Raw genomic sequence first — 15,495 nt, forward strand, 5'->3', positions numbered from 1 at the left:
GCTTAGCCAAAACCATCGGAACTTTGGCTCAAAAGTGTAATGAGTATAGTGGATTATGTTATATGTGAAGTTCTCTGAAGTGTTTACGTCATGCTGTTTCAAGTGCCTTGTTCTGAATGAGAATCTGGATTATGGATTGGTCCCCTCCAGAGCTGCTACAAGGGGGTGTTGGAGATCCTATAGACAGGCGTGAGTGTGTTGCGCGAGTGTGGCCTATTCGTAACCTTGCTAAGGTAACTTCCATGGTCCTGTTTTGAAGGTCAGCTGCATATCCGAATGCCGGCTCATGTGGCCGGCGTGTTAGAAGAGTCATGCAAAATTGGAAACTTTAACAGCTGTAAAACTTATTGCCACAGGCTTTTTTCTGTGGAGCCACTGCATGCAGTGAAATGACTTCACATGCCTATTTTGATTTTCAAGTCAAACTTTTTTTATAAGAAATTACAAACTTTACACATTTCCAAATGTCGCCGAAATGTTGGGCCGTTTCTCCTTATCTAAAAAACCTAGGAAGTTCATTTTTTTTAGTATCATTCTTGTATCATTTTCCATTTTTCGTGGCAATTTTAGTTTGTATAGAAAACATGGTTCCATAGTGCAGGAGGTACATCTGCAGTCTGAGTTCAGGACCTCCTTCAGTATGCTGTTTCTTCTGTGATCAATAAAGCACCATCAAATCAAATATAAAAAACGCTGCATTGCTGGTCAGTCACCTGCTTTGGGATAAATTGAAAACCAATATAAAGATCATCATTGTTTTTTTTTTGAACTTCCACAAATTGAAGCCAAAGTTGTTCTCCATCACAGGCTTGAAAAACATGCTGCACTATTTCCATAGTTTTGTAGTTACAGGGCCCTAAATATGGACTTATAGCTATATTGCAGGGATATAAAAAATGACACCACCTTCCCGCGAGGGAACCCTGAGTTGATGCAAAGCATCTCGGAGGTTCCGAAACGTTCACGAGATTGGGCCTCCAAATAATGGAAAATGACGGAGCTCCGGAGGGCGCAGCGTGACTCAACCGAAGCAGCAGCTGAGGGAGCGGCGCGCGAACCAGGTTTATTATATACAGCAGATGGAGTGGGGAAGCGATGAGAGAGGAGACGCGCATGCGCGCTTATCGCGCAGCTGCAGTGATGAGTAGCATGCGCGCTATCGCACAGCTGGCCTGGAGAGGGGGAGAGGAGGAGCAGCGCGCACGCTATCGCACAGCTGGCGTGGAGAGAGGGAGGGGAGGAGAAGCGCCCGCGCTATCGCACAGCAGGTGGGGAGAGGGGAAGAGGTGCAGACGGACGACAGACAGATGACGGACGACAGAGTCGAGAGCAAGAGATGCTTTACATCTAAAAGAGTGATTTGTAGCAAAGTTCTGCCTGCAACGTAAGGAGAGAAATGGCCAGTACGACGAAGAAGTGATGAAAGTGAACTGGAGGACACCAGAATCTAAATCTCAATACAGTAAAACCTCGTTACAAGAGACACTGTTACAAGAGACACTTGGTTATAAGAGACATTTGAATGGAGGCGGTTTGGTTGGTTTTCCTATGTTTGCCATGCTAGCAACATTGCATACAAGAGACCTTGGTTAGAAAAGATGCATTTTTTGGTTCCCTTGAGTGTCTCTTGTAACAAGGTTTTACTGTATAACAAAGTAATAAAACCGCTATTTCCTTTGCTATAACAAAATTTTGTTGCATCAAATTCTGATTCAACCATATGGAAACATTATGAAAGACTCATTTAAGAGGTCCTTTGTTTTGTCAAAATATTTTCTGACCCTACTCTGTGCCTATTTTGTTGTAAGAAATGGTTTCAATGCATTGATAGGGCCATAAGAATTTCACCATATCTCACGGCCCCGTAAATGTCATGTGGTGAGCACTTGGAGTTTGCTGGAAGCTTCAATCTCGGCGTCAGTATTACTGCCTCTGTCACCTTGCGAGCTTCCCAGCTCATCCTGTATGATGGATTTGGTTCCTGGTTCCTACACAGCTACAACCCAAGAGTCGGTGCAAAGAAAGTCATCCAAATTTACATCTTCCGGAACAACTCCGTTGTATTTCACACAACTCTGCTTTTTTAAGGCCAGCCTTGCAGCTGGGCATGGGCAGCAGTTTGCTGTCCATGCAAGAAGCTAAACTTGTATGGGCACCAAATGCAGTCCCTTTACAGTCCTCTGATCTGATGCATTCTTCAGGTGCATTTGCTGTTACAGCCCCAGTTCTCAAACACTGTGCTTTCAAAGCATTCAGATAAGCCAAATCCTCCCCAGCCAGTCCCCACTGAGGACTTGGAACTTCCCACGATGGTCGATATTTGATCACCGCTTCCACTAGCAACACAAATGACAATCCTTATCACAAATCTTTCCATCCTCCATACTTTCATCACCTTTCTCAAATGCCTAGCTTTCTTTTTACCATGAGCGCTATTCTGGTGAGTGGTGACAGGCAGCAGTTCAGACATGGGCGAATGTATACAGGCATGCTGCTGCCACTCACTCTGTCACACGGGCAGATACAAGTGTGTATGCAGGATTAGCATGTGCCCAGAGCATGTCTGGGTGCAGAAAATGCTTCATCCATTCTAGCTTTATTCATTTTTTGCAAACCACGTGTGCAACCTATTACTCGGATAAACTGTTGTCAATGATAACAGTGCTTATTGAGAAAAGCAGCAGCCAATACAGCCCTTTCTGTGTTGTTATGCTGAAGCTGACTATGGGTAAGATGTCACTTTAAAAAATTGGAGCGCTATTGCAAGACTGCCCGGTGGCCACACAATCACCATGCACAGCACAACCAAGCAAGCCGTCTTTCTCTTTTCTATGCTAGAACACATCTATGTCATGTCTATGGTAGCTGGATCTATTGATGGGGCAACTCTTTTTAGTACCCTTATTTAGCTTTCGCAATATAAAGGCCCAGTTCGTACTCTATCAAGTGACACAGGCTTGTAAGGAAAAAAAGCACAACCAACTTGCATTATTCCTGCAATAATTTATTGTTTTTCAACGGTAATTGATGGTTTCATGAATGTGCAACCAAAAACAGTTTCACTGTACCTTATGCAATTTTCCACACAGAAAAATGAGACAAAGTGAACGTTGGATTGATGCTTTCTTCAAGTACAGTTGCTGTGTGTGCCTCTGTCATGGAAACCCAAAGGCTTCCGTGACAGAGGCACGCACAGAAACTGATATAGAAGTCCAGCAGGCCTCCACGAATTTTTATACTGGAAAGTGATAGGGTTTTCTTTACAAAGTTTAACACACCAAGACTAGCTAGGCAGGCGTACCAGGCTGCACTTGACTTACACCAAACTCCCTCCGATCCTGGTAGACAACTTAACCAAGAAAAACAAACTGGTTATTCTCATACAAGATCAAGTCATAAAAAGCGGTGGAGTGTTACCAGCTGACACACTTAAGCTCAGTTTCTCTTTGCTAGTGACAGCTGGCACATCCGTGAAAACACTCCAGACCGAGCAGGTAACCAGAATAGGCAGTTCCGACTACAAGAGAATCCAGAGATCTTGAGTGCCTTTGGTAGCAGATGAGCAGCACAATACAGTCAGCGTAAAAACCACCGTTACAATCTTTTTCTCGAGTTATATTTGTCTTAAGATCATAACATTTGTTACGATCTTTTTTTTATTGCACAAGAGCACCTGAGGCCAAGAGCGAATGCTATGGTAAAAACAACGGGTTGTCTCCACGAATGTGAAACCTGAGGAGGGATGGAGGAGCATGCAGTGTATACCGTAAAATCCCGAGCAAGCGCCCCCCCCCTCCATTCTCGAGTGATTTGAAATTTGCGCCAAATCCCGAGCAAGCGCCCCCTGCCTTTTTTCAACCTTGTCCGGCGCTTCACCCATTTTCACAAAACCTCTTACCTAGTTGTTGAGTATTTTCTTTTCTTTTTTTGCTGAATATTTGCATGTTAAATTATAGAATGATGCAATTTTTTGGAAAAATAAACTGTTTGGGCTTACGTATGACACGTGCAGTGTGTAGCCAGCACACGGCCGAAGCCGAAGCTGGCCGAAACGTGAGCCAGCCGGAGCCAGCATGGCTGCTGTCAGTCGCCATTTGTTATTATCGAAAAACGTGAGGACTGTCCCACGTGTGCGGGACGTAAGCGAGAAGGATGCATTCGTACACAGTGAAAAAAAAGGTTGAGGTTGTGGAATGGCATCGACAAACCGGCAGAAACGTGCACGCGACTGCGCGGCATTTCGGGATCGACCGGAAGAGAGTGCGCGAATGGGACAACAACTTTGAAACCCTGCTACAGCGCAGCTATGGAAAAGGAAAGGCACAACGCAAGCTAAGCAACGGTGCGCCTGTATTCAATGAAGAACTAGACGACGCTCTTTTTGAATTTTTCGAGAGTGAGAGGAGCACCGGTCGTGCAGTCAGCAACAGGCTGTTGGCTGAAGAGGCCAGAAAAATCGCGGACAACCTGAAGCTTGGGAACTTCGCAGCATCGTCGCAATACATCAAGAGGTGGAAAGCACGGTTTGGTGTCACAATGCGCCAAGCAACAAATGACAGTCAAAAGACCCCTGATGATCTCGCCGAAGCTGCAAGTGCTTTTCGATCAGCTGTCAACGCTCTGCGACTTCGCCACGACTTCACACTGGCCAACATTGCCAACATGGATCAAACCATGTCCGTATCGACAATCCTGCCTGCAGAACGAACAACGTTGCCGGTGAAGCAACAGTGCGCATAGCGAACACTGGTTGTGCGAGACGCGGCTTTACAGTTGCTTTGGCAGCATGTGCGAATGGAGACAAGCTACCAGCGTTTGTGATTTTAAAGGAACCGAGCGGCAAGATACCAGCGAAGGCATTCATGAAACTTCGCATTCCAGGTAAGTGTCAAACAAATTACGTGTTTGTTTATTATGGCTTTCAAATCAATACACTTGCTTGCAACTAGCATTTCGCATTGTTCTTTTATCTGCAGGAAATGTTTGCCTAACGGCATCAAGAAATGGCTGGATGACCTCGGAGAAATTCCAAAAGTGGCTGTCAAGGGTCTGGGGCCCGAATAGTGATGACGTGCGGCGACTTCTCGTAATTGATCAGGCACCCATCCACAAAACTCCGGCAGCAAAGGACACGCTACAGGCATGCGACACAGGCGTCGTGTATGTGCCTGCCGGATGCACAGGCCTGCTGCAGCCCGCCGACGTCTATTGGAACCGGCCATTCAAGGCTCGGCTTTGCGCTTCGTGGGAAGCCTTCGTCAGGAAGGGCGAAAAAACGGCGAAGGGCAATCTCCGCAAGCCATCGCGGCAAGAAGTACTGTGTTTTGTTTCGGAGGCATGGGCAGCTGTTTTCGAAGAAACTGTTGCCCCGTCTTTTAAGGGATGCGGTATTTCTAACGCCCTTGACGGGTCGGGTGATGGCGACCTACATGACCGGCTTTCAAGTGTTGGTGCTGTAGACCCAGAAGATCGCGGACCCCTCCAGGCCGAGTGCATGGAGATGATTTTTGTGACGGACTCGGATGAGTCATTTGATGGATTCGCGAGTGACGATGACTGAGAATACGGCACTTTGAACTCCCTTGACTGGTCAAAAGACTGCAAACAAACTGTACGACCAGTCTCTTAGTGTTGATCAGCAGTCATTTGCTGAATTTGGGAGGGGTGAATAAAAACAGCATGCATGTAAATAAAGTTATTTCTTTTCTCAGCGAGTGTTCTGCGTCCATTGAGTTCCGGTCCGCTACCGTAAAAACTTTCGCGGGATAGGTATTGGGGGAGGGGAGGGGGGGGGGGGCGCTAGCTCGGGATAATACACCGCCATTTTGAATTTCGGTCGACGACCGAGCAAGGGCCCCCTCAAAAATTCCTCAAATTATCTGTTACCACAGGGGGAGCGCTTGCTCAGGATTTTACGGTAAGTGTAAGTCAGTGTAAGATTGTAAGTCTCTCTCTTGCCACATGGCACGCGCTGATTGCGCACTGGAGAAGCACTGCTGGAAGGTGCTTGCTGAGGTGGTGGTGCCCACTCTTTGTTGAAGAACCGGATTTAGGCATTTTGAATGCCCCATCTGCCCCAGTTTTGGGTAGTGGCAGGGGTCAACGTGAGCAGACTGCAATTGCTGCGCCTCGTCCTGGGGGCTGGTCCTTGGTGATCAATGAGGCCCCGGCACCAGATAATTATGCCTTTTCTTGCTTCAACCGACCACCCGACCCGATCGGGCCTAGCGCCGGGAACCAGTGGGTATTGAGGGTAACACATATTATAACCCGTCTACAAACAGCTTGTGCTTGACAATTGCTGAAGTGGACAGGCGTCCTGCAAATCTTTACAGCATGTTAGTTTCCTAGTTACTGGTTCCTGGTTACTAGAGATAACCGTCCTAACCGGAACAAACTTTTCTAGAGGCAACCTTCTTTCTAAACAAAACCCAGTTATCGTTAACAGAACGCTGTGAAAAATCAATCAAGTAACTGTCTAAAAAACACCAAGTTCTCTATTAATTGAACTGAAATCAGCCTTTTTTTGTAATCTCTAATTTTTTTTCGGATGGGTTGAACGGGAATGTATGGGGAAATCAAGAGTGAAATGTAACAGTGAATGATCACTTAATCCGGCTAAATGAGATATAGGAGACACATTTTCCGGCAAAGTAGTTAGTACAAGGTCTAGAGTACTTGATGTCGTCGGTGTAATGCAGGTTGCTTGAGTGACAAGCTGACATAGATTGAAATCGGCAAACAAACGAAGAAAGCTCTCGCACTCACTCGAAAAAATGCTAAGTTGGGGAGGTACGTAGGACCAAACAATATGGGGATAATTAAAGTCGCCGACTAAAGTATTAGGAACAGTAGGAAAGCGTATGACAATGTTATTAAGAGTGTCATGCAGTTCAACAAATGCGGGTGTGGATGACAGTGGGCGATAACAAACACCCAAAATAAATTTCCTAAAGTGAGTGCATGTCTATTTCCACCCAAAGAATTTCCAAATCACTAGCAGTATGCACAGCAAAAGAACTGAACTTATCCGCAACTGTGATCAAAAGGCCTCCGCCACACCTTTGTCCTCTGTCACGACGATGAACATTGAAACTTCTGCTGCAGTTGAAAATTTCACTGTTACTTACTTTCGAAGACAGCCAAGTTTCCGTTAAAATTACGATATCGGCATCACATGAATCAACGACGGAGTTGAGATCTTCGCGTTTCGGCACAACACTTCTTATGTTCGTAAAAAGAAAAGAGATCTGTTTGCTTTGCGCATGCGCTTGGCCACTGCCCCTCACTGATCGCTATCGTTCCTCCAGGGCTGCCGATGAACCAGTTTCATTATCAGGTTTAAAGGCTGACGTAGATTGCATGTTGCGGGAAAGATGTTCATACACTTTCTTATCGGTATGGCTGTACCCATAGCATTTGTCATTCATGTGAAGTGTTTTGTACCGTAGTTTGAATGCGCACTTGCTCATTTTGCCGAATTCAACGAGTTTTTTTCTTGCCTGATGCGTTGCAAACAAATATTCTTCACTAATGCTCACACTTTCATTCTTAAATTTTGCACTAAAAGCAATACCATCTGTTTCAACTTGAAAGAGGAAAATTTTACAACCACTGGCCTTTCTTCACCATCGAAAAATACGCCAATTCTATGGGCCCGTTGTATCATGTCTTTAGAAACTGGTAGCTTCAATGTCTCAGAAATTAGATTAAGAACTTTATTTTTCGTATCCTCCCACTTTTCCAATGGCTCATCTTGTAAGCCATAAAATAAAAGATTTACTCGTGGCAGTCTATCTTCAAGTTCGGATTGGTCGTCAATTAATCTAGCATTTTCTTTACAGAGATTATGTGTTAGCTGCCTTAAGTGCGACAGTTCCTGCTGCAAATCGTCATGCCAGATGCTTTGGATTCGACCTCCGAGAGTTGTTATCAATATCTTTCAAACTGGCCTGGATTGCTTCCTGATTTTTCTGTACCGCATTTACACTTTCTATCAGACTTCCCTAACCTTTTTCTATTTTTTCTGTGCGGTCATTAACACGTTGCAACATGGTAAATATCTGATCGAGCTGTGTTTGTTCAGTATCGCCGGTACATCTTTGTGAACGCGTGGCTGGACCGGGGTTGAGCTCGATGTCACCTGACAGCAACAAGAGCCCTCTACTAACGTCAAAACACTGACACAACAAAGAAAATATCACTTCAGGGCGTGGGAGCAGCAGCAGGAAACATTGTTGGATTTTCTGGTGTGCAAGGAGGCAGTATTACTAACCTGCGTAAACAGACGCACGTCGCTTAGAAGCCGCATCACAATGCCGCTCCCACGCCCACTGAAGTGACGAAGTTAATGTGTTAATGCGTATTACTTAGTTCGCTGTCTTATTAAATTCAACACGGGAAAAGAATATTCATAGCTTCTGAATAACATCACTCCCCCACAAGAACAAAATTGCTCACAATTCACAGTGTATGTGAGAAAATATTAAATGCAGAGCATTTCTCAGCCTCGCCTGTTCCTGCGTCGGACGGTGTCAACAGTTTCGCGTCCGCAGCAGGTGCGCCTCTCCTTCCCTCCTCTCTCTCAACAGCAGCTGGCGCGTGCATGCGTCGTAGTCAGCCCGTTCGCTCCGTCGCGGTCTCGGCGTAACAGGTGCGTGATAGCAGTGCGGTGGGGCGTGGAAGGGTGCGCGCTGCTTGCGCATGCGCGCTTTCCCCCCGTACTGCTCTCCCTCTACTGCGCGCGCTGCAAATATAGCAGCTAGCGGTCGCTCGTGTTTCAGTCACTGCGTTGCTCCTTCCTTCCTTGGTTGACGCTCGTGCCCACGTTTACTCGTGTCTGCTACTCCAGCATCACGGAAGAAGCGATGGAAGCAACACTGCCTTCAATCAGTACTGAGGCCCCAATGCTCTGGATTTACTCGTGTTCCCCTCGCGGGAAGGCGCGGGAATTTTTTTTTTCATGCGTTGATGACCCCGTTCCAGAATGCTTATATAAAAAAGGCTGTGGCTAGCGTTCCGTCCAGACGTAATGATATACAAGTGCTAAAGTTCCGTCCAGACGGAATACAACTGAGAGCTTAGAGTTCCGTCCAGATGAAGCCGGCGTGAAATTTGTATAGTTTCGTCCACATGAAAGTGAAACCGGCTGATTAGACGCCATGCTCACTCTTCAGTTCGATTCCCCCCGGACATACTTTTTTTTTTTCGTGATTGTGCCAGCATTTTGCAACAGCTAACTTCGTGCCCACTATACAATTGACGCGGTGAGAGCAGTCAGCCTTGATTTTGCACTCACCCGGCCGCTCCGCTACCGCTCACTAGAGCTAAGGACGCGTATCCATCACCAGAGTTCCGATCATCTGTAGTTCGTAATGGTGATCACTAATTAATGGTTATTCTGGCTAGTCAATGAGCGAAAGTGGTTTACACGGGCACAGTTTGCCACGGTTAAGCGAACCGCGGTTAGACAAAACCGCAGTTTGCTGCGTTACACGACAGACGAAACTGCGGTTACCCCGCTAACCGTAGTTAATGCACACTGAGCTTGGCCACCTCAGTTCGGTCACGCTAACCGCAGTTCCCGCAGCCGCAGTGCTCAAAATCACACAAGTCAGTTTGGACGCAAGTGGCGTCGCATCAGCAGAGGCAAAAAAAAAAAAAAATCACCTGGCGTTCGGAGGAGACGAAGCTTCTCTAATAGCGGGCACCCCAAAGCTGCCCCCAAGGGGCGCTTGCGTTCTTTGCGTCGCTCTCGCAGTCAGTGCGATCGAGCAACTGCCCGTCAGCAGCGGCTCGTTTCCCAATCCACCCGATCAACTACGACAAAAGCCGAGCTAAATTTGTAAATTCCGTGCGTCGTTCGCCAAAGCGTGGTGCGTTTTCACCATGGTGCATTTTCAGCACTCAAAAACGATCGGCGCACACGTCGGCCGTGCTTGCAAACATGCCGGCACGCCCACCCGCACAGCACTGGAAGCGGCTCGAACCGGCCCAGACCACGGCAGCAACAGCTTATCACCGCTCTTCGAAATCAATCTGATCACGGAAAAGAACTTCCACATGCGAGAAAGTGAATGTTAGTGTGGTGAAAAATTGCGCTATGGATTGCAATTCACAGTTGTAGAGATAGCGGCGGTCAAATATCCACCGCGACTCTAAGCCTAAAGTTCCCAACACCGAGCAGACATGAGAAAACCAAGCCGGTTGCGAGCTGTTGTGAAGCCCCTCACCTAAATCTCGCCGCGCACAAGTGCGCTGCGTTTGGGTCTGAAGCGACTGTTTTAACAATATTTCCTTTTGTCTACACTGCTTCTCTTTTGTTTTTTATCGTGAAGCTAAAAGTGTGTTAATTTATTTGTGTTACGCTCACAACCAAGTGACCGCTGTCACCATGGTCACTACACTTCAAATTTCGTGTGTAACAGCCAAAACCGCAGTTTGCGATAACCGCAGTTAAAGTTAACTACAATTAAACTTAACTATGGTTACTTCCACCGAGTACTAACTTCAACAAACTAATTCTAACTCCGTCAAACGGAACTCCAAGCCACTACCTCGACCACGCCCGCTTCACAACAAGCAGCGAGAGCAGTCTTTCTTGATATTAACCCAGCCGAATGAACCACTTCCCCTCATTGACTAGCCAGATAACCATTAATTAGTGATCACCATTACAAACTACAGATGATCGGAACTTTGGCGATGGATACGTGAGCGGTAGCGGAGCAGTCAATTGAGTGCAAAATCAAGGCCTACTGCTCTCACCGCGTAAATTATAAAGTGGGCGCGAAGTTATCTGTTACAAAACACTGGCGCAACCAAGCAAAAAAAAAAAATAAATAAAGTATGTCCGGGGGGAATCGAACCCGGTACAATAGCGCAATTTTCCGAGGCGCAACCTCTACACCAAATCTGAAGACTGAACATGGCGTCTAATCAGTGGGTTTGCTTTCCGTCTGGACGAAAGGATAACCCGCAGCGCTCCGTTCCGTCTGGACGGAACTTTAGCACTTGTGTACCATTCTGTCTGGACGGAACGCTAGCCACAGCCTATAAAAAAACATCTCAAAATTCTAACCTGATAATTCCTCTTCTGTCTGGGAGCTTGCATTGATGAATAACATAAGAGAACACTGTGTACCTGCAATAAAATTCACACTCAACAATGCATACAGAATACCAGTTGGTAGGAATACGAGTAGTACCTATGGCACTGCTGGTAATGGCCGTCTGTGTATCTTGGCTGAGGTCAGACACATTCCGGCTATGGACTACATCTGTGGACATCGCCATGCCGCAAACCCCTTCAGGCATTGATGACATTGCCTGTGGCATGCCGACTCTCTCCATTGTAGCACACTCTAAAAAAGAAAAACCAGTCACCAGTAAAAATTAGGACACTCACACTAAACACCAAGATTTACTTCCCAGCTGAAAACTGCAAGCAAACCATTCCGCCCATCACACATGCTTTCTTCAAATAGACATATGGCTAGAAATATCAGCTCTGTTCCAGTGCAAAGTAGTTCAAGGTAATGCAGTAAGCAATATGAACGGGATACAGGCATGTTCCAACACTCAAGCAGTCTTCCACATCTTACCAGAGACGTCACAGACAAAACGGATGACTGGCTGATGGTGATACAAATAACTGCAAATTATCAGCATGTGAGCTTACAAATAGAACTAATTACGAGTGTCATTAAACAGAACTGCTTGTTTCCAGTGACGAGCCTGTAGTCTTTTTCAATTGTGTCCAATATGCATCGCTAGCCCACAAACAATAAGTTCTTGCAGAGATTTCAAGCCCGTTGTGCCGCCTTATTTGTAGTTTCATGACCTGTGTTGGCATGACTACCATGATCGAATACACAACACTGCCCAAGATGTCAACATACCCACCATAATGCTCCTCCCATTGGGTGCGAATGCGGGTATGTGGCGGCCTAACATCTCCACTGGCTGACCTGTCATGAGGCTGTGGATACAGGTATGCATTGGAAGTGATGTGTGTATTTGCATAGGTTCCCTTTGGCCCGTCACACTACATATTAAGCCCAACAGTTCCAAACGGAACCGTTGACCGCACCATTCCACAGTAGATGTAATCGATGTGAGCTCTAGTTTCCGTTTCATAGGATTGCCCGCTTAGAGCAGGGAGTGCTCGTTTTTAGCCATTTCCGTTAATACGTTGCCCCCCTTGCGGTAAGGAAGTCATCACACACCATTGCACTGGACAGTCATTAATTTGCACATCTCAAACCGCAACCCAAGCACCCGCTTCAATGCACTCATCAAACAGGAAGCTGACTAAAACATTTCCCATTCTTTTTTGCAATGCTTGAGCAGTACCCCCCCCCCCTCCCCCCCATCGTTCTCTGTGATGACTGTTGTCCGAGTCAAGACGCAGCTAATGTATTATTATGTCAGATATGCCTAGGTGCAAGTTTGGGGAGTGCCTTCCTGTGTTCCGCGTATGAAGACGGGTACTGCGATTTCTCGACCGGAGTCAAGGGTCAATGACACTGCATTGTCCTGCAATCACAAGCCATTCCCTAAATGAAGAGATGCACATTCTGGGAGGAAGAACACGCGCTCACAGTTTATATCTGGTCAGACTTCAATGGCGATGTTGGTTGAACTGTTGAACAGAAGCAAGCAGACGTTCCAGTCCGGCTGATTCACGTCACAGTCAGATGCATCCCAACATCATGAAAACCGTAAGGGTGATCAGTGATTTTAGGCGTGATTGATTGGTTGCAGGGTTTAACGCGCCGACGCAGGTGATGAGGCGCGCCGTAGCGGAAGGCTCCGAATTAATTTTGAGCACCTGGGGATCTTTAACACGCGCCGAAATCTCGTATACACTGGAGTTTTTGCTTTGGCCTCGATCAGAAAGGCAGCCGCCGAGGTCGGGAATCGAACCCGCGTCCTCTTGCTCAGCAGCACGAGGCACTGAGCCACAGCGGCGGGTAGATTTTCGGCGTGCTACGTATTCCGTGCAGTTCCCTAATTATTCGATGTAAACACGGATCTGGTTGCACGTAGCTTGCCGAAGGTGGTTCTATGTGCTGACACCTTCACGAGCGCTCAATGGTATTTTGAATGCGAAAATAGTCACAATAACTGTAGCGGCCCCGAATTTCACCACTTCGCGTCGCGCAAATTCACCTGAAACGGGCACTACGCGGTAGAGAGAGCGCACCAGGGCCGCGACCGGCGACTGCGGAACGCGGCCGTTTTATGTCACTCCGTCTTCTACAGGCGGCCTACCGAAAACAGCGGCAACCGAAGTGTGGGGCGGAACAGATGTGCGTGTAGTCAAAGGCAGTGCACAGAACATTCCACTCGATACGTGAACAAAGGAGGTTGCGGCCAGATGGAGAGGCAGGAGAGCGGACAAACACGACGAGCGAATGCAAACAGACCTTTTCGGAAGCTCCTGAGCGAACCAGAGACGTTTTCGCAGCAACTCACGGGTCCTCTGACGCTTCCACAGGCACGCACAACGTTGGTCCGAGAGCTGTTAGGCACTAGCACAAGCCACTTTATCAAGCTTGCAAGCTACTCTTGCAAGCTACGAGTTCCACTTGCGCCTCACGACCAGCACTGAAATGGTGCACAAAAATGAGCGTTGCACAGCTGAAACACGGAATACAATTGCGACCGAAGAAAAGGCAGTGCGCCCTAGCCGACCGAAGAGCCTTGCGGCGGCCTTTTTGCGGGGTGGCCGGATCGGCCGTCACGGTGGGGCGCTGCAAGCATGTGTTTGAGTAACGTCTAGTGGTTATTTAGCAGGGAGTTCAAGTGTGACCAGGGCTCGCAAGCTTGGACGTTCCCTGTCTTCCCTATAGGCGGCGTAAAAATCGACGCCCCACGTGACCAACCTTGACCAACCTAAAGCGCTGTTTTCGACCATCAAGCCCACCAGACGGCGCAGGCAAAATGTTACTTTTGGTATAGAATACAAAACATTCATTCCGTGACTCAAAGAGCCCACACAGTTCGCTTACAATGTGTTATTTAAAAATACTATTAACAAGTTTCGCATCAAACATCCGTTGAGCAAAAATGTACGCAACTTTTTACGAACAGCCGACTGGTGCACCACCTTGTTTCTGAATTCGCAACCACAAAGCCGCCAATTCAAATTGAAACCGCTGCAACGGCCGACCGTTTCAATGTGCGCGGAGCACCGGTTTCGTGACTGTTATTGCTGTTATGTGCTTTTGCGTCCATCAGTTGTTGAGAGGACTGGCAAAACACGAGAATTGAGTGCTTGTGGAATGACAAATGTGGGAAATTACGCATCGGAAGGCAGCTGTCGAGGCCAGAATATTCGATTCTTCAAACAGAAGGTGAGTGTTATGCACTCCGCTAGAAAGACGGTGCAAAGGAAACCGTTGTCGCCGTCAATACTTCATTTGTGCCCTTCGTTCGAAATCTTAGCGCAAGTGAACGAGTTGTTATGGCAAAAAAAAAAAAATGTTGTCACGAAAGCGACGTACAATTGCAGCGATCGAAATGAAATGATGTCCTGGCCTCTGTAAACTTGCGGATGTCAATAAACGATTTGTTCTCACTTGCTGCTCACTGTGGTCTGTGCCAGTCGAGGCCATCTGGTCACCTGGCGTAACATCACTTCACTAGCGCGGCGCAAGTAAACACGCGACCAGCGTGCCAGCCAGGAGCCAGCAGGAGCAGCCACGGCCGGACTCGACGCCCCTTTCGCGCGCGGGAGGAGGAGAGTCGAGTCCGGCCGTGGAGCAGCGAGCCGGCGGCCGCCGTGCGAGGGCAGCCATGTTATTAAGGAGCTCAAGCGGCCTGTGCAAAAAGCATCCGCCATGTTTACAAAGCCGTGTTTACAGCGCCATCAAGCGGGCGTACTGGGTAGTTCACGACGCCGCCACTACGCTTTTTCTGGCACTACAGGCAAAGCTAGACCTTTGCTTCTCTAAAATCCTCCCTGTTCTGTGGTGTGACATCCCGCGTTGAAGTGCAGATGTGCGTGGAGCGGTTCCCTGCAACGTTTGTATAAGCATGGGTTATGCACGAAGGTCGCTAGCTGGTTCTTCGTTAAATTTTTCGTAACGATGGAATTTAACTAGGAGTCAATTTGCAAACAGACTTGAGCCGCATCAATGAACTCTGACCTACTTGTTAGGGCGGGTCTCCTTCGAGCTATGTCCCATCCGCTCCCGCTCCCGCCTTGTTTGCGTAGTGGTCGCACATTTCCGAAGTGTAACACCCTCATGAATGTTGCAGGGACAAGCTTTGCCACGCTTGGCGCACAAGAAATCTGCCATCGGGATAGATTCATGCTTTTCCTTTTTAAGAGGGCGATGGAATAGGCAAGCGGCCGGAGCTTTACAATGTACCATTCTGTACTTCCTCTTTGATGGGCAGCGCACATAAACTGGCGGGAATGCGCGATATGCAACACTTCACAGCGTCAACGCTGTCGGTGACGGTGGCGTCGCTAGGGGAGGGGGG

The 15,495-nt window shown here is 47.5% G+C and overlaps 1 protein-coding gene across 7 annotated transcripts in view; it reads right to left on the minus strand.

Annotated features, from left to right (window-relative positions):
• LOC144158156 (uncharacterized) overlaps positions 1 to 15,495 on the minus strand; it is a 70,260-nt gene that overhangs the window by 15,688 nt on the left and 39,077 nt on the right. For all 7 annotated transcript variants that reach the window (XM_077688814.1, XM_077688816.1, XM_077688815.1 and 4 more), the window contains exons 6-7: positions 11,208 to 11,363; positions 11,081 to 11,143 (exon numbers count right to left, since the gene is read on the minus strand). In XM_077688814.1, the coding sequence (XP_077544940.1) occupies positions 11,081 to 11,143; positions 11,208 to 11,363 (219 nt within the window). The remainder of the gene's footprint in view (positions 1 to 11,080; positions 11,144 to 11,207; positions 11,364 to 15,495) is intronic.

The sequence above is a fragment of the Haemaphysalis longicornis genome, unplaced genomic scaffold (assembly GCF_048455015.1).
Source record: "Haemaphysalis longicornis isolate Haplotype H1 unplaced genomic scaffold, Haemaphysalis longicornis Haplotype H1 scaffold_10, whole genome shotgun sequence".
Lineage (NCBI taxonomy): Eukaryota > Metazoa > Arthropoda > Arachnida > Ixodida > Ixodidae > Haemaphysalis > Haemaphysalis longicornis.